Source organism: Aulonocara sp. 'chitande type north' Nkhata Bay, linkage group LG3 (genome assembly GCF_057382095.1).
Source record: "Aulonocara sp. 'chitande type north' Nkhata Bay isolate Kocher_YH1m ecotype deep benthic linkage group LG3, A_spYH_male_GT1.1, whole genome shotgun sequence".
Classification (NCBI taxonomy): Eukaryota; Metazoa; Chordata; class Actinopteri; order Cichliformes; family Cichlidae; genus Aulonocara; species Aulonocara sp. 'chitande type north' Nkhata Bay.
In genome coordinates, this window is record NC_141346.1 from 17,904,180 (window position 1) to 17,928,215 (window position 24,036).

Sequence of the window (24,036 nt, forward strand, 5' to 3'; positions counted from 1 at the left end):
CTTTTATGGTGAGTATGGATACATGCAGAGGTGGGACCAAGTCATTGTTTTGCAAGTCTCAAGTAAGTCTCAAGTCTTTATCCTCAAGTCTCAAGTCAAGTCTCAAGTAATGTCAGGCAAGTCAGAGTCGAGTCTCAAGTCACTGATGTAAAAGTCCGAGTCAAGTCACAAGTCTGAAACTTTGAATTTCAAGTCCTTTCGAGTCTTTAAAAAAAAAAAAAAAAACGAAAAAATAATGTTGCAGTTATGCTAAATGTAAATATTAGACCATGTAATTTTAAAATCTGTGTTTTTCTCAACACATGACAAAATAGTGAACGTAGAAAATATACACAAATTGTGAAATTGCACCTCTTTAAAATGCAGCTCAATTAAACCTAGCTCCTAGAATAATTTTCACCGACAGTTCTGAGATAAGCTGCATGTTATTCTTGGATGCGGTTGTAGGACCAGCTTTAAAATCGCATGACAAAAATATCATACACGTTAAAAAAAACTGCATCACCAACGTAGCCTGGACAACATTTGCTAGTTAGATGAAGTCAGCTATCTCATCGTAGCATATTTATATGCATATTTATAATCATACGGCTCTTGGAGTGAGTGCATACACTCGTGAAGTTTAGTAACTTCCGGTCACTGCAACAAGCCCAGGTACAGTTTACCGACGGATGGGTGCAGGACCTTGAAATGCACCGTGTAGAACGAAAGAGCATCGTACGTATCATAAGTTTACCACTCTCACAAATCGTCGTCATAAACACACATTCCTTAACCGTTTATTAATAGGACCTTTGAGCTCAACGGTAATTAATTAGCAGTGGAAATAATTTCTGGTAGCATCACAGAAATGTAGCAGTGACAATAAGACTGTATGCTGTAATCGTACTGGGCAATTAGTGATACAAACCTGTTTTATCCTGTGAATAAAAGTATATGTTTTTGTCAATGTACCATAATAACAGAAGCGAAACGCAATATTGTGTCAGGACAATTCACTATTTATGCACAATAAAGAAAGGAGCATAGCGCGACCATTTCTGTTCAGCGCCAGACTTGCTTGTAACCTATATCACCAATTATGTTATGAAAATGACGCATTAACTACAACAGCAGACTGACCTTCGTGTAAATGCTTGGAGCAGACTAAACTGTGAGCTGGAGTGTTCTGGGACGTTATATTTGGTCTTTGAATGGCTGCAATCCAGGCCATCCGTCGCGTCTTTGTTACTTCGGAAACATGGCTCGAACAATTTACCCGTCGGCTTCCCGTGGCTGTCATGCGACCGGCTATTGCAGTTAATAATACAACAGCTTCTTGACATTTTTGTGTTTCTTTTTATCGCTGTGTGACTGATTTCAATTGAAAGCCTGCGTGCGCTAGTACCTCTTGCCACGAGTTCCCAGAATCCTTTGCGGTTCTACCCGTGAATGACGTCACATTTTCAATCTCTATATAATATGCATGTTAAATTTTATATTTGGGGTAAAATATCAAGTCTTTTCAAGTAAACCGGTTCAAGTCCAATTCAAGTCCCAAGTCATTGGTGTAAAAGTCCAAGTCAAGTCACAAGTCTTAGAACATTTTTTCAAGTCAAGTCTAAAGTCATAAAATTAATGACTCGAGTCTGACTCGAGTCCAAGTCATGTGACTCGAGTCCACACCTCTGGATACATGCTCCTCTAAGATCCATGAAATGACATGTGGTGTGCCTCAAGGGTCGGTTCTAGGCCCTGTACTTTTTAATTTGTATATGTTGCCTCTCGGCGGTGTCATCAGGAGGCATGGAGTGAACTTCCACAGTTACGCTGATGACACGCAGCTGTACATCTCCGTGTCTCCTGATGACACCAGACCAATGGATGCCCTTTTTAACTGTATCTTGGATATAAGATCTTGGATGGCAGAAAACTTTTTACAGCTTAACCAGGACAAAACTGAAGTTTTAATTGTCGGTCCTGAGGCTCAGAGAGAGAAACTCTTGTCTAAATTAGAGGCATTTTCACTATGTCCTTCGCTACAAGTGAAAAACCTGGGTGTTATTTTTGACTCTGAGCTTGGTTTTATCCCACATATTAAACATGTAACCAAAATTGGATTTTATCATCTAAAAAATATAGCCAGAGTCCGCCCTATTCTCTCTCGGGCCAACACGGAGATGCTGATGCATGCTTTTATTACCAGTCGCATTGATTACTGTAATGCCCTGCTCTCTGGTCTTCCTAAGAAGAATATTTCAACTTTACAACTTTTGCAAAACTCGGCAGCTCGTGTGCTGACGAAGACCAGAGGGCGGGCCCACATTACACCGGTTTTAGAATCGCTGCACTGGCTCCCCGTGTGTTTCAGGATCGATTTTAAAGTTCTTTTATTGGTTTTTAAATGTCTTAATGGTCTTGGGCCTTCTTATCTCTCAGATCTGCTTTTACCATACGAACCCTCGCGGACCCTGAGGTCCTCTGGTACTGGCCTTTTGATTGTCCCTAAAGTCAGGACACATACTCACGGAGAGGCAGCTTTTCAGTGGTATGGTCCTCGTCTGTGGAACAGCCTGCCGGAGGAGCTCAGGGCCGCAGAGAACGTACATGTTTTTAAGAACAGGCTCAAGACCCACCTTTTTAATTTAGCTTTTACTTAGCGTTTATTTATTTTTTATGCTTATTTATTCTATCCTGTTATTCTATTATTAATTTAGGATTTACCTAATATTTCTTGATTTTATTCTTATTCATTTTTTAATCTTCTTACTCTATTTATATTTATATTTATATTGTATCCTGTTCTTATTTATTTTATCATTTTACCCTCTATACATCGTATTGCGTCATATCTCCAGTGTTTCCTCGGAGGGCGCTCTCTGCACCGGGGCTGTTATTGACCGTGGCTGCTGGGTCTCTGGGGTCCTCTCAGCCTGGTTGGGGGGCTCCTTTGCTGTGTGCCCAGCCCGGAGGCTGCGGTCTGTGACCGGCTCCCGGTGCAGACGGCTCTCTGTTATAATGTTTCCTCATTTGGCTCATGCGAGCCCAGCCCAATTTTTACTCTTTAAGTGTGCGCGTGTGTGTATGTGTGTGTGGGTGGGGGTGGGGGGATATATGTGTATTGAGAGTGTGGGGAGTGAGTTGGAGGGTGGGGTGGGCTGCTTTTAACTATGTAAAGCACTTTGTGCTACATTTTTTCTGTATGAAAAGTGCTTTATAAATAAAGATTGATTGATTGATTGATCAGACAGTCTTGCTGTAAGTCAGACTCACGGTTTGACTTTACACTCCTTCTTAAACATATGCTGTCAAAGCCCTGTGAATTTAGCGCAGGCAAAGCTCACATAGAGGGATGATGCGAGTTTCCAGTTAAACTTGTTCGGTGTATCAATGAGCCCCATGCTCAGTCACGATGTTAATGTTTCTGTAGAACGATCTTCAAGACAAAGGTACATTCAGGAAGTAATATAGTAATACGTGTTTAATCTGACATAAGTCTTTCATAATTTCTATGTTTAACACCCAATGGTGTTTGGATACAGAGATGACCTTGTGTAGATTAAAAGGACATCTTTTCAAATATGGGAAGATATATACAGTACATAAATACACAAATAGTGTTATTTCATGTCATGATCTGTCACCATATCAGCACAGAAAATAGGGTTTATCCCCTTTTTTTCTAATAAAGAGTTTCATTGTTTTATATGTGAACCTCACCTTTAAAATTTTTAGTATTAATTCAAATTTGTCTTTAACAATTTGTGTGTGTAAATTTTTTACTTTGGAGATTGTTATTAATGTTGTGTTCTTTTTAGTTGTTGGAAGATCCCTCAACTTAAATTCAGCTGATCAGTATGTAGACTATGCATTTTGAATAGGTTTTGATGGATGATTGTATTGAATTAAACTACTAGTTTTGAAATTGAAGCAGCAGAAAATGACTAAGTTGGCCCTACTTAATCTAACTTAACTCTGCCGATTTACATTTTATTCTAGGTTGAACGAGATGGAGCTCCATGTAATCACTGATGACCAAATGGAGAAGTTGTTTCTTCCATCAGGGATCCCACCAACAGTAAAGGAGCTGCAAAGTGTTGTGAAGGATAGTTGCATGCTAGCAACTGCCGCAACTAGCTAACGTAAGCTAAAGTGGCAGTTTCTGTTTTTGTTTTTGACGCTGTTTGTTTTTGTTTTTGACGCTGTCGCCGGTACGAGATTTCGGAATGGCACCACTTACCTCAACATCCAGTTGTGAAAGCTGCATCAACCTGAGCCAAAAAGTAATCGAGCTGGAACAAAGGATATCCACGTTTGAAACCAGAACTCCTGGTTTCAGCTAGGGGCCAGACCCAAGACTCTGGTCAGCTCCACTCCAACCAGCGCCATGGACCGTGGTTGAGACGCGCGGTGGCTGCAGGGGCCAGGAGGATCCGTCTCTCACACCCTCACCCCTCCGGCGCGGTAGTACTGGAGAATAAATTCAATGTCCTGGATCCTATGGACTTTCCTCCTCTGGCCACTAGCCCTCGCCATCCCACTGTGTTGCTGAGGTCTGCGCCATCTCCATCACTATGCCCCCTGAGCCGCGGCGGGTGCAAACTCACCGCGGAGAGCTGTGCTTTACCCCGGCTCCTCGGAGAAGAGGACCCACAGCGCGGCTACCTGGGGGTCACTCACGTGTTCCGGCTGGCGCATCTCCATCTGAACGCCCCCGGTGCCGCGGCGCGGGCGTCTCAGATGGCCAGCAGCCCCCGGTGGCACCTCCTCTCTCCACGCTGGTCCTCAAGGATTCCATCGTCAGGAACGTGCGGATGAGGGGGGCGCTCACAATGTCATTCCCGGGAGCCAGACTTCAGAAGACCCTGAAGGCTACCTGCGTCAGCGACCCCTGGCTTGTCCAGTTCTGCTTGTCTCTGAAGGCAACTGCATGATAGCTGTTGGAACCACACCGGTGAGCACCTTTGACTGGAAGGATCTTAATGAGGGATTGCTCTATCTGATGGCATATTACTATGCCCTCCACCTCACATATCCAAAGTGCATTTCCACGCTGCTGTCTGTCTTGCAAACTGAAATACTCAAGGACTTCATCCATGACCGAGATTCAACCCCCTCTTACAGGAAGGCGCTTGGTGAGTGGAAGTCATTCATTGAGTGAGTCTCTCAGATGACAGACTCCATCTGCCTTGTTTATCAGACTCAGTGTTAGTCAGTGAGGTTGTTTTTTTTCTCTAGAAAAGTTGTACAAATGTAAAACACATGTTTGTTTGCGTGGTTGTTAAACTTGTTCTTCTAAAAAGTTACGTAATATAGGATTTGAAATAGTGATTGTTTTAAGCTTCAGCAAAATTTATTTTTGATACCAGCCATGAGTATGTTATACTGTTATTATTCATGTTAAAAGTATCTGGAATATGCACTTCTTATATTGGCCATGTTACACAGTACCCTGCTGAAATGTAGGTAATTTTAGACATGATTCTCCTATTGCTGTGTCAATAAAAGCGCAAAAACTAAGAGTGCTTTTGCTGTCTTAATTTAAGATGAATTCCCTTATTTTCAGTAGTCGGTCAGTTTTTTGAAGAAATGGTGTCTTATTCTCAGGAATTTTTGCTGATTATTGTTCTCAGAGTCGAGACATAATTCTTATACTTAGCTCAATCAAGAAAGAAACAATTCAGTTTTAAGAAAATTTGTCCTATGGTATTTTTTTTAATGTGAAAAATCTCAATTAAGGTGTAGAATCTTAAAGTAAGCAAATAATTCTTGAAAACAGCTTGTTCAAGAAAGCATAATACTCATTTTAGGTACAGATTTTCTAAATATCAAAGTGTCTTTCCTTATAATAAGTCACACTTTCTTCAATTGAGCATACATTTTCGTCAATTTTGTCTAGTTAAAAGACATATGGCAGTTAGATTAAGTTGCTAGTTTGAAGAATTCTAGTCAAGCAACGTTTGCTTACCCCATTGGCAGATTTTTTTCCTCAAACCAAGAAAATTTTGTCAGATTTAAGAATATTTGGCTTGTTTCAAGTATAGCTGTTTTTGCAGTGTACTGCCCATGTTTTTATCTCATAGTCCCCCTGTTTACTTGGGATGTTCTGTTGGAATGGACAGAGTCCTCTGAAGGGGACTTGGTGCTCATACACAGTCACATCAGTACCAGGATCTTACATCAACAGCAGGAGAAACACCCACTTGTTCCATACACCTCAAATGGGAGCACGTTTGTGTCATGAACGATGATCATCTATTGTGTCTTTATCAAGAAATTATATCCTTTTTGTGCTTCTATGATTAATCTTGTGTCACCTTTAAGTCTTCTCTACCAGTCTCAGGATGTCATAAACTGTCCGTAGCGACTTTACTGGATGTACGGCAGTAAGAATCAACACACCCACATATGCCTACAGCTGCATTCAATCCATTTTTTTCCCCTCTCTTGTTGACCCTCCTTGTTTGCTCTACAGTTGGCTGTAGAGCAGGTCATCTGCTAATAGGATGGTTGTTGGTTCAATCTCTGTGTGCTCTAGTCTGGAGTTCTTACCAAGGTGTCCTTGGGCAAGTTACTGAACCCCAACTTGGTCTCTGATGTTTCTATTGGTATGTGAACGTTAAAAAGCATAAAACAAGCAGAATACATGGTGTATAATGCTTTCAGTACTCGAGTAGAAAAGCAACTGAAGGAGTATGGGACCTGGCACATGTGCTTGGACTGTGGTAGATTGTCTTTCTCTGAGGCACATGAGAGATTCATGCATCGTCTGTCACTGGGAAGGACAAAAGACCAGATCAATGTTTCCTCACATTACTGCAAATATTCCTCTGTCTCAGCTGACTCCTCTTTCTTGCTTGATTCTTTGTCTTCATTGTATAAAACCCCTGTGATTTGTGTATATGGACTGTTCCACGGACCCCCTCTAACCACTGCTAAGATGGTACATTCCTCCCATCCTTTGTTTGTGTTTGTGCTGGTTCACCGTGATTGCGCTGGTGGAGCTGGGCTGTTGTACTGAACATGTGTCGTGCGTGTGCGTGAATAATAAGTAAGTGCCTTGTATTTGTTTGCTCTATGGTTGTAACTTATCATATAATTGGTATGTACATTGTGTGATACTTTTATAGAGTTTTCCAGCGGTTTGTGTAGCCACGAGACACTGTATATTCACGCTGATTGACCAAAATGGCGCCACCCTTGTGAACTGAGCTGCCCAAAGTAAAGATGGAGTCTATCCCTGTGCAGCAGCCCATTTGTGTCCACCAGGGGGTGGTGTTTAGTCATTTTCGAATTAGATTTTCTGTTCAACCCTTTCTGTATTATTTAGACCAGTTTGGTTTACTTTAATTGTTTGCTAATTGTAATTTCTGTTATTTTACAGAACCACACACGAATTCACTTCTGGAGATGTTTTTGATTAAAGGAACCCAAATAAACTACGCACCATTACGGACTACAAAGCCAGGGACACTGCGCCGATCAACGCCGACTCTGGTCGGATCATTCACCAACGAGCTGAATCAGTTCTACGCCCGTTTCGAGGTTAGCCAGGCGGCTAATGCTATCTACCGCCTGACTACCGAGGACAGTGACGTCATCAGCGAGAGACCGGTGACCAGCATCGCAGAGCATGACGTCCGAGCGGCATTGAGGAGAGTGAACACAAGGAAAGCGGCGGGGCCAGACGGGTCATCACCGGCCGTCTGCTGCGCTGCTGTGCTGACCAGCTAGCAGGTGTGTTCACTTACATCTTCAACGAGTCCCTGGTGAAGTCTGTGGTCCCCGCATGCTTCAAAAGATCCACCATCATCCCTGTGCCCAAGAACAGCAAACCCTCATCCCTGAACGATTACCGGCCAGTTGCACTGACCTCGGTAGTAACGAAGGTGTTTGAGAGGCTGCTGAAGAACATCATCTCCTCCTCCATCCCAGACACCACAGATCCGCTGCAGTTCGCCTACAGATCCAACAGATCCACAGAGGATGCCATCGCCCACGTCCTACACACCACTCTCAGCCACGTGGACAAGAAACAGGGTAACTATGTGCGAATGCTGTTTGTTGATTACAGTTCAGCTTTTAACACAATAGTGCCCTGCAGACTGTTCACAAAGCTGAGGGATCTGGGACTTAACAGCCGTCTGTGTGCATGGGTGTTGGACTTCCTCACTGGCAGAACTCAGGCGGTGAGGGTGGGCAGGTGCTTCTCCAACAGCATCACCATCAACACAGGAGCACCTCAGGGATGTGTCCTCTCGCCACTGCTCTACTTCCTCTACACTTCAGACTGTGTGGCCACCCATGGCTCCAACACCATTGTGAAGTTTGCTGACGACACAGTGGTGTTGGGTGCCATCTCCAACAACGATGAGGCGGCCTACATGGATGAAGTGAAGAATTTGGCATCATGGTGCCAGGACAACCACCTCCAGCTGAACGTCAGCAAGACCAAAGAGCTGGTGGTGGACTTCAGAAGGGGTCAGCACAGAGACTACAAGCCCATCATCATCAATGGAGCTCCAGTGGAGAGGGTGCAGTCCTTCAAGTATCTTGGTGTCCACATCTCCTCAGACCTGACATGGGCTGCCCACATTCAGGTCCAGACCAAAAAGGCTAGGCAGCGCCTGTATCACCTACGACAACTGAGGAAGTTCAGGGTCTCTCCAAAGATCCTCAGGATTTTCTATACAGGCGCTGTGGAGAGCATCCTCACACAGAACATGACATCGTGGTTTGGGAACAGCTGTGTGAAGGACCCAAAAGCTCTCCAGAGAGTGATCCGTACAGCAGAACGCTGCTGCAGGATTGCTCTCCCCCCGCTTCAGGACACCTACACCAGGAGATGCCGGACTAGAGCAGCGCAGATACTGAAGGACCCGTCCCATCCTGGCAACAAACTGTTCCAACTTCTGCAATAGGAAAATCCTGCTGTAATTTGCCAGTTTATTAAGTACACACATGTCCAGTTCATTCATCATAATTGAAATGGAAGATGTGTAGTCCTCTGACACATCTTCTATTTCAGTTTCACATTCTGAAAATTCAAGAAACTTCAAGAAGCCCAGTCACTTTCTTTCCAAGCTCCTCAGACTATCATGTCCTGGATGCCTGAGAACCTACTTGAACATAGTTCAGATTCTTCATCACTTTTCTTCACTTTATAGCCTTCTTCCACTTCTGCAGGTGGCTGATGTGATTTTTCAGAGAAAGGGTAGCATGTGCTCTAAATATTGACAATATTTTCTTTATCTTCTAACCCCGGATCTTCCTGAACATTGATTCTCCCTCCTCATTATACTAGAGGACAAATGTGCATTGTTCTACTGGTCATTGCTTTGCACAACACGGTAAAAAAAGTATGCTCATCAAAGTATGCAAATCTCTAGTGCAATGTGCCGCAGTCTCCCATTGAAGGAGCTGCTCAGTGCTGTCAGAGCCTCATGCATGGGGTGGGAAATGTTGTCCAACAGGGATGACAGCTTAGCCACCATTCTCCTGTCACTCACCACCTCACCTGGTGTGACGACTAGAGGGAGTATATAAATATAACTAGGCTTCCTGTTTGTGCTTCAGATTTTGGCTGACGTGTCTGTGTGTCTGCTGGGTCTCCATATTCCGGAATATGTAAAATTAAAGATCATTTTTTGAGTTTTACCACTTTGAGCACTTTTGTCTTTTTGGCCGTAAAGAATATAAAAGAACCGGATTTAATACCGGGCAGATAACCGTATCAACATATGAGGTAAAAGTACATAAAAAAAGCTGAGTTAAAGCGAAGTGTTAAGAAAGGTGAAGCACTAGAGCGACATGAGGAAAAACCTCTCGATTGTGATCAATTTTCTCTGTTTGGGGAGTCTGCTGACCACTCTTACCTGGTACGCGTTTGAGGACAGGTGAGTGAGTACTTTTGTATTTTACAGATAAAAGCAAGAGGTCATGAAACAAAGTATTCTGATCAAAAGTAGCTTATGGCACTGTGATAAACGCTTCCCAACAGTTGGGAAGCTGTGTAAAATGCTAATATAAGCCTGAGGTTGCAGAAATACAAACATGCTTAATTTAAGTAGAAATACACATTTCATGTTTGTTAAAAAATACTCTGGTAAAAGCTGAAGTACATGTCTTCATGTCTTTGTCATTCATTCTTTCACACGTAACCACAAACCTCAGCTCTCACTCTGTATTTCCTTCTAAGGGAATAACATAGTATTTGGTATGTTTGTTTTGTTTGCATTGTTCTTTTGATACGAGTTTTGTTGTGCAGTGAAAATAAAGTTAGAGTCACATGACCGGTTTACTCTGACTACACAACATTATTGGTACTGATTTGTAAATAACTGGACATGAATAACTTGTATATTACGTAGTATTGCACAAAAGTATATTTCTAATTAACTTGGCTGCACTTAATTTCTTTTGACAATACTTTTTTTTTTTAGTTAGAATTCATTTTGAAAGAAAGGCAGACGTAAAATGTAAAGTGAAATACAAACTCATATATAGTATGGTGTTGTAAAGAGCTGAGAAACCACAAAGTGGGGAATCCACAAAGAGGTACTGAACCTTCAGATGTTGCTGTAGCTCAAGCGAGACATAGAGGACCTTCTTTCATTCAGCACATAAAAAATCAAAACAACCAACACTGCGCTTCCAATGGGGTCAGTAACCCTGCACATGCCTTCACTTATTGTGTAACAAATCTTTTTTACCACCGCAACAACTGTAAATCAAATCAACACTGCACTATTGGTAGAAACGACCTATAACAGCTACAAAACCATAACAGAGTAAACACAATGTCCCAGGGGGATGATGGGAGATTCCATTTAGCACTCCCAGCACACCACATATCTTTGTATGGTACTTTCTACATGTTGGTTCACAGTACATCTGTATACAGTGGGGCAAAAAAGTATTTAGTCAGCCACCGATTGTGCAAATTCCCCCACTTAAAATGATGACAGAGGTCAGTAATTTGCAGCAGAGGTACACTTCAACTGTGAGAGACAGAATGTGAAAAAAAAATCCATGAATTCACATGGTAGGATTTGTAAACAATTTATTCGTAAATTAGGGTGGAAAATAAGTATTTGGTCACCTCAAACACGGAAAATCTCTGGCTCTCACAGACCTGTAACGTCTTCTGTAAGAGGCTTTTCTGTCCCCCACTCGTTACCTGTATGAATGGCACCTGTTTGAACTCATCATCTGTATAAAAGACACCTGTCCACAGCCTCAAACAGTCAGACTCCAAACTCCGCCATGGCCAAGACCAAAGAGCTTTCGAAGGACACCAGGAAAAGTATTGTAGACCTGCACCAGACTGGGAAGAGTGAATCTACAATAGACAAGCAGCTTGGTGTGAAAAAATCAACTGTGGGAGTAATCATCAGAAAATGGAAGACATACAAGACCACTGATAATCTCCCTCGATCTGGGGCTCCACGCAAGATCTCATCCCGTGGGGTCAAAATGATCATGAAAACGGTGAGCAAAGATCCCAGAACCACACGGGGGGACCTGGTGAATGACCTGCAGAGAGCTGGGACCAAAGTAACAAAGGTCACCATCAGTAACACACTACAACGGCAGGGAATCAAATCCCGCAGTGCCAGACGTGTTCCGCTGCTGAAGCCAGTGCATGTCCAGGCCCGTCTGAAGTTTGCCAGAGAGCACATGGATGATACAGCAGAGGATTGGGAGAATGTCATGTGGTCAGATGAAACCAAAGTAGAACTTTTTGGTATAAACTCAACTCGTCGTGTTTGGAGGAAGAAGAATACTGAGTTGCATCCCAAGAACACCATACCTACTGTGAAGCATGGGGGTGGAAACATCATGCTATGGGGCTGTTTTTCTGCCAAGGGGACAGGACGACTGATCCGTGTTAAGGACAGAATGAATGGGGCCATGTATCGTGAGATTTTGAGCCAAAACTTCCTTCCATCAGTGAGAACTTTGAAGATGAAACGAGGCTGGGTCTTCCAACATGACAATGATCCAAAACACACCGCCCGGGCAACAAAGGAGTGGCTCCGTAAGAAGCATTTGAAAGTCCTGGAGTGGCCTAGCCAGTCTCCAGACCTCAACCCCATAGAAAATCTGTGGCGGGAGTTGAAAGTCCGTGTTGCTCGGCGACAGCCCCAAAACATCACTGCTCTCGAGAAGATCTGCATGGAGGAATGGGCCAAAATACCAGCTACTGTGTGTGCAAACCTGGTAAAGACCTATAGTAAACGTTTGACCTCTGTTATTGCCAACAAAGGTTATGTTACAAAGTATTGAGTTGTATTTTTGTTATTGACCAAATACTTATTTTCCACCCTGATTTACGAATAAATTCTTTACAAATCCTACCATGTGGATTCATGGATTTTTTTTTTTTCACATTCTGTCTCTCACAGTTGAAGTGTACCTCTGGTGCAAATTACTGACCTCCGTCATCATTTTAAGTGGGGGAACTTGCACAATCGGTGGCTGACTAAATACTTTTTTGCCCCACTGTATCTGTGTATCCCATCTGTATAACAGTATAGATCATCTATACATTTGTATACAACATCACATCTGTATATTTGGTCTCTGCATAGCAATATAAACATCTGAATACTTATTTGTGTATACTTAACTTACTTGTACATAATCTGTTCATAGCTATTCCCTCCTTTTATACTATCCTTATCCTTATATAATCTGCTCGTATTGCACTTACTGCTCTTGCACATCTGATTGGATGCAAACTGTGTTTTGTTACCCTGTATTTATGTGTCCTTACAGGCACAATCGCACACGTTTACACACAAATGTTACCAGAAACATATTCCGTTTACTATATGCAGATATACTATACGTGTTTCTTACTGTCACTGTTGATATTGATTATATATAGCCATATAGGAATGCTAAATGGGGATTCTAAATATCTTAATATTAGTAAATAACGTACTCTGGACCGCTTCTTCAAGTTCCAATAAGGTTAATTCTTTTATCATTAAAACTATACTTAAAACTTCAATTCCTTTTGTTTGCAGTGACAGCATTTAGGGAATTCTATTGGTATCTAGCGATGGTTAATATCACACTCTAGCTTGTAACCAAATATCATGTCACATTTGAGCTCTGACTTTTACACTGACTCACTGATTTTTAAACACCCTCATCATCTTAAATTGAAACTGATCTCTGGCACCACTGATGTGACTGAACTATGACTGTAAACACTAAAGCTCTTCTGCAACTGTTCAACAACAACAGCAATGCTGTAAACTTCAATACAATACTGCAGACTAACCAAATTTCCCCTTGTGGGAACAATTAAAGGATTATTCTATTCTATTCTATTCTATTCTATTCTATTCTATTCTATTCTATTCGGTTTAGCCTGCACCAAACTGTCTGTGCTTTATAGCACAGCAGCTGCCAATAACACAGTTGGTATATTCGAGTTGACATTTAAGACTATTAAAAAACAAAACAAAACAAACAAACAAACAAAAACCTCATTGTGTATAGATACAATATCTGATACAAACATCTCTCAAGTGAATTACGGCATTACTTGTAATCTTTAAATTTCCAACAACTCATAGACCCCTCTAATAATATCTTAAATATTTAACATACTTAAGAACAGGGATCAAATTTAATAAATGAGTTAAAATCACAAATTACCTCCCGTGAGATGTAAACAAAACAAGACCAAAGAAGGGGTCAAGAAAGAGTCATAATTTTATCTCTTATTTGTCTCTCACAGTTTTGCCGAGCTTCACCGACCAAATCCTCAAAGAAGTGCCCCAAAGCCCTCTGAACTTTGTAAAGGCTGCAAGTAAGAGCAAACATTGCCATGACTTGTTCATTAAGAAATTACAATTTTTATGTCAAGATTAAGTCATGTAAGCCCCCTGCAGGAAGGAGTAGGTCTAAGGAGCTTGGAAAGAAAAGTGTCAGAACTTCTTTATTTTTCTTGAAGACGTCAACATGGTCAACATGACCCCCCTTGGGGGACACTGCCACCACATCCACCATTTGCTCTTTGAACTGAAGAAGCTTCTCGGGTGAGAGGTGAAACGTCTTAAAGAAAATTTTAAAAGTCCAGACGCTTTTCTTTTCAAGCTCCTTAGACTATGATGACCTGGATGACTGAGAACCTTCACAGACACCCAGTGCAGGAAGGTTACTAAATGTACTGGAATGCTTGTGCATTACAGGGAAGTCATTGATGAAGTGAAAAAGCTCTACAATCCAACGTGGAAAAAGCATGAGGAGAATTACCACAGATTCAGGTAAGACTTAACATCCTGATATTATTGATTGATGGTTGAGTTTTATTTTTATGTGAATTTCTGGTTAATAATAAATAAATAAAAACTGCCTGAAGCTAGTATGTGAGTACGAGCATGGAAGATGGCAGACTACAGGAAACAGCTGCTATTTATCCTCAAATGCAGATGAGGCAGGATTACTCCTAAAGGTCTTTAAACAAGCTCTTCAGTCAAGGCTAAGAGCCATTTGCTAAACGAACCGGCTAATCAAACCTATACTGAAAAAGGACAATCTTGACAAGACACAAATGAAAAACTACAGGCCGATCTCAAATCTCCCATTTTTAAGTAAGATCATTGAAAAAGCAGTTTCTCAACAGCTCAATTACTTCTTAAAACAGAATAACTGCTACGATGCCTTCCAGTCAGGTTTTAGACAGAACCACAGCACTGAAACCGCTCTGACAAAAGTGTTTAATGACATATGTCTGAACACAGACAGTGGAAAAATGTCAGTCCTAGTTTTACTGGATCTCAGTGCAGCATTTGATACAGTTGACCACAACATATTACTCAAACGACTGGAGAACTGGGCAGGTCTTTCAGGAACTGTACTAAACTGGTTCAAAACATACTTAGAAAACAGGAAATACTTTGTATCAATAGGTAACTTCACATCTGAGCAGACAAGTATCACATGTGGAGTTCCCCAAGGTTCCATCTTGGGACCCCCTCTGTTCAACATTTACATGCTCCCACTGGCACAGATTATAAAGAACAACAAAAAAAAACTATCACAGCTATGCAGATGACACACAAATATATATCACAATGTCACCAGGAGACCGAGGCCCTGTACAGGCTCTTGGTAAATGCATTGAGGAAATTAATGACTGGTTGTGCCACAATTTTCTCCAGCTAAACAAAGACAAAACTGAAGTAATAGTCTTTGGCGCCAAAGAAAAACGATTACAGGTCACCAGATAACTTCAATCTATACATCTAAAAACCACAAACCAGGCGAGAAATTTGGGTGTAGTGATGGATGCAGACCTAAACTTAGAAAAACACATTAAGACAATAACAAAGTCAGCTTACTATCACCTCAAGAATATATCAAGGATAAAAGATCTGATGTCTCAACAGGACCTGGAAAAACTAGTCCATGCATTCATCTTTAGCAGGCTTGATTACTGTAACAGCATCTTTACAGGTCTACCTAAAAAATCAGTCAGACAACTACAGCTCATTCAGAACTCTGCTGCTCGAGTCCTCACTAAGACCAAAAAAGTGGACCACATCAGTCCAGCTCTGAGGTCTTTACACTGGCTGCCTGTCCGTCAGAGGATAGACTTTAAAGTTCTGATGCTGGCCTATAAAGCTCTGAATGGTTTAGGACCAAAATACATCAGTGACCTCCTGACCCAGTATGAACCTTCCAGATCCCTCAGGTCATCTGGATCCGGTCTTTTATCAGTTCCCAGAGTCAGAACCAGACACGGAGAAGCTGCATTCAGCTTTTATGCTCCTTATATCTGGAACAAACTCCCAGAAAGCCTCAGATCAGCTGAAACACTCAGTTTATTTAAATCCAGGTTGAAGACTCACCTATTCTCAGCTGCATTTGAATAAAGCACCAAATCCACACTTTTAAGCTTAAATTTCAAAACTTACACTAACTACTGATCTTATCTATTTCTGATTTTATCTGTTTTGATTTTATATACTGTTTTGTTTGTTTGTTAAGCTTAAATTTCAAAACTTACATTAACTACTGATTTTATCTACTGCTCTGATTTTATATACTTTTTTGTTTGTTTGTTTGTTTGTTAAGTGGGTTTAGAGCTCTGGGTAGCTCCCCAGCTGGGTCTAGACTGGGTCTAGAGAGTATTTTAAATTCAGGGAATTTAAAATAGAAAGTAGCTCGTCCACAGAAGGACTGGTAGCTCCCCTTACGATAAGGGTTCAGATCGCGCGAACAGGTGTGAAATGTGTGTGTTTAGTTAGTTTGTTTGCTTGTTTTAATCAATTTTAAATCATGCTTTTTATTTGTTTTTGTTTCTAATGTCTCTGTAAAGCACTTTGAATCACCTTGTTGTTGAATTGTGCTATACAAATAAATTTGCCTTGCCTTGCCTTGCCTTGCCTAAACAAATTTTCCCGTCAATATGCTTAAACTAGTTTTAGTTAAGAAGACACGTGAAAAGGGGACCTTTGACCAGCCCACAATTAAAAGTCTAAGACCAGCCAGAAAGAAATAAAGGTTTGGTTTACTTATTTAGCAGACTCACACTCAGGATGTGTACAAGTGGGTGGAAAAAATTGTCTGAGGCAACTAAATCAAGTAGAGAAAATTCTCTTGCAAAAATGTTGAACTTTGCTGTGATGTAGAGACAAATTCCACTAGTGGAGCTGATCGCAGCCACAGATTCAGAAACCTGAACCAACACTGTGGATGTGGACGCAACTGCGAATGATGGTTTTGGCCTCCTCAGCAATGCAAATGTTCCAGCATCCATGGAGGAGAGGAAGGCGGTCGTGTCGCTTAGTGAGGACAACATAATCGTCATCGTCATTCTTGTACCTCTCTCTATACGTCTCCTTATATAGACATGAGCCTTTTTCAGGAAAAAAAATCCCATTACCATAGCAACCACCTCTTGCACTCTGGTCAGGCCTGCATACAGAGATAGGGAGGGGGGAAGGAAAAGGAAAGTGGGGAAGAGAGCTTCTTTATGGGCCTCTTTCTTCTAACAGAGTCAGTCTTGAAGTTTTGTACCTTCTGGTGCCATCAGCAGTCCAGGCAGACCATCCCCCTCAAATTCCTCACAGAAGGAGCTTCTGTCTGTGCCTGTTGTTGTCAGTGTTATAGACTACTTCCAACACTTCTTACTAGTCTACAATACATACTGTAACTGTGTGTGGTAAAGGATAAAACAAATGTGTGATGTTAATTTTGACATAATAGCCTTAAGGATAAAAATTAATTCCAGCTGGATCTAAGGGTAACTCTTTGAGACTTTTATAATGGTGTGATTTCAGCCATTCCAGAGCTCCGTGTGAATGAATGCCGTTGGTCTATTGGATCATAACAATCATTAAAGTGTTTTGATATTTATGCAAAGGTACTGTTTAAGTTTGAGGAAACCTGCAGTCAGCTGAGAATGAAGAAGTCACTTGGATGAGTGGTAAACAGAGATGGGCAGTAACGCGTTACTTGTAAGGCGTTACTGTAATCTGATTACTTTTTTCAAGTAACGAGTAAAGTAAGGGATTACTATTGCAAAAACGGTAATTAGATTACCGTTACTTTCCCGTAGGAACGCTGCGTTACTGCGTTACTAAAACCGTGATTTTTTGCGAGAATTCCTCACGACAGTGACGTAAGCGAGTGCGCCGTTAGTGACAACAGCTGTGTGCAGATCAACAATGGAGAGTATGAGTGTGCAGCGTTTAAAGCGTGGAAGTACTGACCTTACTTTGACTTTGATTCCATAAAAAGTGACAAAAACATTAGCGTCCATTGTGCGTGGGAAGAAAACTTCTTTTTACAGCGGAAAAAACCCCTAAACCTCCAAGCAAGCACCGAGTGCGCAACGACGTAATGGGAAATTCACAGAGAAACTCGCGGATTCTTCAACTGACCGCGGCACACCTGCACCAGGGTAAACCTCCGCCTACCGTAGTCCTGCTTTACAGGTGAAAATAGAGCAACAGCACCGCTGAGTCTTTGACTTTATTTATTTTCTGCTGTGTTTTACTTGCATCTATTTGAAAGACTGAGTGTAAACACAAAAAATATTTTATTTTATGTGCTGGAATGTGTAGAAAATAGGTTTAAATGTTAAACTAATTTACTCAAGTCAGAGAATGTTGCATATAATTAAATTTTTGCTTGATGCATAAAGTTAAAAGATTAAAACTGATAAAACAAGTTAAAAAAAAGAGACTTTTCCATTTGATTACATTTTGTATGATGGATTATGTAGAAAAAGTAGAATTGGGCTAAAAGATCTATCGCTTTATCACCTCTTCAGGTTGTAAATCGTGTTTTTAAAAAGTAACTAAGTAACTAAGTAATTAATTACTTTTGAAAATAAGTAATCAGTAAAGTAACGGGATTACTTTTTGGGGGAAGTAATCAGTAATTAGTTGCTGATTACTTTTTTCAAGTAACTTGACCAACACTGGTGGTAAAATGTTTCACCAACTGAAAAGCAAATATTCAGATGAACCCAATTATCATCCTGGGACTTTTGAGTTCACACACACATCCTGTTCCCACATCACCATTGCACTAACAATGATCATGCATTTTTTGACAGATGGCTGAGTGAGGCATAGAGAATTTAAGCCCCATGGGAGTGTCCCCTAAGAAACCTTGGCTAATCGTGGCCTACACCTGTTTTCACACCTTGACTCGTGTGATTAAGTAGAGAATCAATAGGGGGTCCATTGTCCCTTTTGGGGGTTCACTACCATAGGGCTTAAATCTGGGACTCTCCACCATTTGAACTTAAATTAAAGAAGTTTCTCGGATGACAGGTGAAACGTCTTCAAGCAACTTAAAGAAGTCCAGACGCTTTCCTTTCCAAGCTCCTCAGAACACCTCATAAAATATATGTCTCTTAAAGTAACACCCTTATGACCGATATTAAAGTACACTTGTATAGGCCTATTTAATACCACATACAGTTTACACAAGACAATTTTATCTCTTATATGAATGTTATTTATTTTAACTGTCATAAACAGGATGTAACAAGCGATGTTAATAATAACTGTACGGCATTAAAACATTCACAGCAGGTGGGATACCCAACCTTTAATTGATGACGTATGAACTCTGCTTCCGGGTCCAAACTACTATGCGTGTTTTTAACATATTTTAATGTTTTGGTTTCTTGTTCTATTTAATCTGAACAAGCCCTCTTTAGAGGAAGCAGAGATGAGGTAGAGGAGGGCCAGAAAGTAGAGCAGGAACGTGAATGCTCAGAGGAGGAAAAACCAGCTTCTGGGAAGCTTGAGCAAGGGCAAAATGAGAACACGCAACATTCATTAAGGATAAGAAGTGATATGTAATATGTCTTGATGCATGCTCAGTCATCCAGGTAAGTAATTCTGTTCACGTAGTGTTTTCATTGGAAGAAATGTTTCGTCACTCATCCAAGCGACTCCTTGAGTCTCAGCTGACTGCAGGTTTCCCCAATCTTATAAACAGCACATTTGCACAATGACTGAAACTAGCACCACTGAATGAACAATGAAAACGGGACAACCTGCAGTCAGCTGAGACAGAAGAAGCCACTTGGATGAATGACGAAGCATTTCTCCCACTAAAAGCGCTACGTCCAGATGAACAGACCACTCTGAAGTTGTGATTTGGTACAGATGTATGAAGACAGTCATTCTTCCATGGTCTCGGCAGACTGAGTCCGTCTTGTCACATTTAAGAGAGCTCTCACTTTCCAGAGGGCATCATTTGTTTACCCTGATCAGAGACATTAGGATCATTTGCTACTTTGAAGGACTGCCTAAATTTAAGGAATCTGTCTTGACTTCTTGAATTGGCTGGAACTATTATATCCAGATCCTAGAATATCTGAGTCATGCTGTTAGCAAAGATAAGTTGAAAAATATTTTCAGCTTCATTTCCTCCTGTGTTCCTCCAGTTTTCCTCCAGTGACTACCTCCTCGTGTTTTCTTGTTTCAACAATATACCAAGGTTTCTTCCTGCCCTTCAGGGGTTTGTGTTTATTTATTTAAATACCTAATTTAAATGTTCCTCAGTTTAGTTTTTTGTTTTTCCTAGTTTTGTAAATATGCCTTAATAAAAAATACTCTGACTTAATCTCAGTTTTGTCTCCTTTTGTCTGCGTTTGGTTTCTCATAAAATCACTGTTATGGACTGTTGTGAACTTTATCTGTCTCTGATTTTTCCACGCCTTAAGTTTTTACTGTCTTGCAAATCTTTCATCTTAACACCAGAACTAATTTTACTTTTTATGCTTTCTTTTATTTGTTTTTCATTTGTTTTTAATTTATCAAGATTACAGCTGAGCATCAATTGCAATGGATCCAACAATGGCATTGTCACTCAGGAAAACACTCCAGTGGGATCTAAGATTGTTTGTGACAAGGACAGGAGTGTCATCTCTGTGACCCCGGAGCTTTTCAAAATCTTTATAAAAGTATGTTATTCCTAAACACAGGAACCGGTCTTGTAATTTGTTGTTAATGAATGAACTAGTATGAAGACAAAATTTGCTGCATGTTTCATGCCTCTGTTGTTCTTCAAATTTTCAAACATGACTTGACTACGTTTTGTCATCATCCTTAAAGGATTAAATCACATCAGTTCCTAAATACAATGAGTAGTTGTCTTTCACACACTGTATGTTACAAGCACTGTAAATGTTGCTCTTTGTTATTTATAATCTGCTGATGTCACTTCCAGGAGAATCCTTTCTCAAAAAAGAGATGGGACACTTGTTCAATTGTTGGGAGCGGTGGGATTCTAACAAACAGCGGCTGTGGAAAAATGATTGATTCAGCTGATTTTGTTATTAGGTGAGAAAGATGTTCACTGTAAGGAATGGAAATCGTGATGAGGACTCTTCTCTCTGAAAGTAATATTTCATGTTATTTCAGGTGCAACCTTCCTCCTCTGGAAAATGAATTTCACAATGATGTCGGCAGGAAGACTAACCTTGTGACAGCAAACCCAAGCATCTTCATGCATAAGTGAGCAATTAATGAACCCGACATTGAACTGACTTGTTAGTTTATGTCTTGTTGCTTTAAGTCATGCATTAATTTGCAGGTATGGGTCACTGACGGGACGTCGTGGGGCGTTTGCAGACAGTCTCCAACAGTATGGCAACTCCCTGCTTCTCTTTCCTTGCTTCTCCTATGGTGGTACTCGCCCAGCGTGTCAGCGGGCTGTGTATGCCATTGAGGACATGGATATCCCTATCCAACCAATCTTCATAAACCCTAGGTATCTCGAAAGACTGGTCATATTCTGGGAATCTCTGGGGTTAAAGGAATATCGACCTAGCACTGGATTATATATGACTACCCTGGCACTGGAATTTTGTGAAACGGTGCATTTGTATGGATTCTGGCCATTTAGTAATCACCCAGATAAACTCTTTCCCCTGACTAACCACTACTATGATAATGTACCCTATAATAGGAAAGTCCATGCAATGCCAAATGAGTTTTCCCACTTGGTGGAGCTGCATAATAAGGGCGTGCTCAAGCTTTACCTTGGAGACTGTAAATCAGATCAGGTCTAGTTTGAATTTTGCAATAACAAAAGAATATGTTCAAGTATCCAACTGAGAGGCCAAGACATTTGCACTCAAATCCAAACGTATTAGAGAGATGTACACTACTTATTATTTCAACAGTCTTTCTTTTAATTATTGTTCCATTTCATGTGTTAGAAATAAGTTTTTTTTTTGCTAAAGTTTCTTTTTAACAACATTTGCAGTGCATGGTCATGATAAAGTTGATACACTCCTCGTTAGGAGGGTACAATACGCTACAAGAAAATAGAGACTTTAGATAGAAATTGAGAAATCACAATTTGCTTTTAAGCCACTACTTCTGTTACAACCTTTATATTACTCTGCTAGTGGTCACTTTTGGTTCTGCAACAAAGACAATTCTCTGCAGCACTGACTGTTGACACTTTCAAACATAAACACTTTCAAGCATTTGTAAAAGGTTAAAAATGTGTGTTTAAGCCAGAAATATGAGTTAAACTAATAGTTAAAAAGTTAAGGGATAAGAAGCAGGAGATCGCAGCAGACGGACGCCCGTCCCTGAGCCTGGTTCTGCTGGAGGTTTCTTCCTGTTAAAAGGGAGTTTTTCCTTCCCACTGTTGCCAAAGTGCTGCTCATAAGGGGTCATATGATTGTTGGGTTTTTCACCATATGTATTATTATAGGATATACTGTACAATATAAAGCGCCTTGAGGCGACTGTTGTGGTTTGGTGCTATATAAATAAAATTGAATAGAATAGAATAGAAGAGCATTCATAACTTATGGGGATTTAAGTTCAGTTCATGTCTTCAAACAAGGTAAAAAAAAATGGACACCCCCGTTATATTTTTTTGTGCTTATTATGTCTTATTATATTTGCTGAATCACGGTTATCCGCTACACTTTACATGTTCTATGGCATTACTTAAAGATACCACTAGATGGCGCCTAATGCTCAGGAGGAACGTAAACCCTCTTTGGAGGCAAATCTGCAGAATAAATCCTGCAGTTGAAACTGTAAACAAGCTCATGATCTGTGCCTCTTTATTTTAATGCACAGCTGCAGGATCTAGGATTGCACACCTCCCAGCCACCTGTCAGACCAGGGGGCACAACACAGTCAACTTATCAATTCTAAATCCACATAAGATTTACAGTTTCAAGACTTTGAAAGTACTGATAGAATTGTTTACCTGTGAGCCTGCAGTACATTGCATTTGTTACGATGCAGCTAAAGAGTCAACTGTCACAGCAAGCTAGCTTTCACTAGATTGTTCTTTAAAACATACAGATGTGGCTCTGATCCATTTGTTGTCAGTTTTTATGACAGGCACAGATTCATCATTGTCTTTATCAGAATCAGAATCGTGTTTATTGGCCAAGTATATGTGCAGACACATACAGGGAATTTGGTTCCGGTAGATGGTGGCTCTCAAGCACAGCAATGTAAATCTCACACACACAAGTGTCTATATATACACATTACACACATACACAAAGCTATGTAAACCAACTATAAATAACGAATCTAAACTTATATACATAAAATACAGAAATGAATGAGGTGGAATGAATACTACAAAATGTACATAAGGTGCAGCTGCAGTCTGGCAGTGGGAGCAGTGTGACAGGTCAACTGTTAAGAAGGGAGATGGCGAGGGGAAAGAAACTGTTCCTGTTTCGGGTGGTCCTGGTCTGCAGGCAATCAGCCATAGAAGTTTAAAAGAAAATCTATACCCTGTGTCCACAGACACTGAAAAACACGCTAAGATGAATGTGTGCAGCTGCATAATTCGAAAGATATAATACTATGGTGGCATGCTTAGTTTGAATAACAACTGAAGTCTCATAAATTCAATTTCCTTGAATCAAAATGTACAAATAGACACGCACAGTTTGTTCGAAATATATTTGTTTTAGTCTTTAGCATTTACATTTTTAAAGGTTTTTTTTTTAATAAAAAATCTTTTTCGCTGTTGAATTGATTTTCTTGTCTCACAAAAGTTGTGTGACTGTAACTCCATGTAAAGAACAGAAGATATCTACTAATCGGTTATACAAGTAATTGTTATCTGGGGTGTTGGGTGGACGGATTCGAGACCCTCAGCTGGACTGCAGTGGTTGGACTGGTGGACTACTACTGCTCTGATGGAAACTCTGGAAAGACAAACATCATTATGTCAATTTAAAAGGTTTAAACACAGTTCTTGGTGTTTTCTTTTTCCTGCTCCACTAATTAAAGAAAGTGCATCTCAGCTTTTTCAATACTGACGCAAAACCCCAAAATATGCTGCGCCAAAAACCGGTCTGCCCCAAGAATCGAGCGCCCCGGCACAAATGCCAAAACGTCACAGTCTATATATGGCTACAGGCCAGTGGACACTCTTTCAATGATGAGGATGTACACATGAAAGCTGGTTTGAGCAGAAAGTCATGGACACCATTTATGTGAAAAGAGCCTAAGGGTACATCTGTCACCATCTTACAATGCTGTGATTGCAGCCATTCCCCAACTCTCT

The 24,036-nt window shown here is 40.7% G+C and overlaps 1 protein-coding gene across 1 annotated transcript; it reads left to right on the plus strand.

Moving 5' to 3' along the window:
- The first annotated feature begins 9,575 nt into the window (after positions 1-9,575).
- LOC147334291 (alpha-2,8-sialyltransferase 8F-like) lies at positions 9,576-23,492 on the plus strand. Its single transcript, XM_086286578.1, has 7 exons — positions 9,576-9,875; positions 13,736-13,807; positions 14,190-14,264; positions 20,293-20,434; positions 20,701-20,813; positions 20,895-20,987; positions 21,067-23,492. Exons 1-7 carry the CDS (start codon positions 9,790-9,792, stop codon positions 21,542-21,544), a joined length of 1,059 nt encoding a protein of 352 aa, XP_086142704.1. The 5' UTR covers positions 9,576-9,789; the 3' UTR covers positions 21,545-23,492.
- Positions 23,493-24,036: the final 544 nt, after the last annotated feature.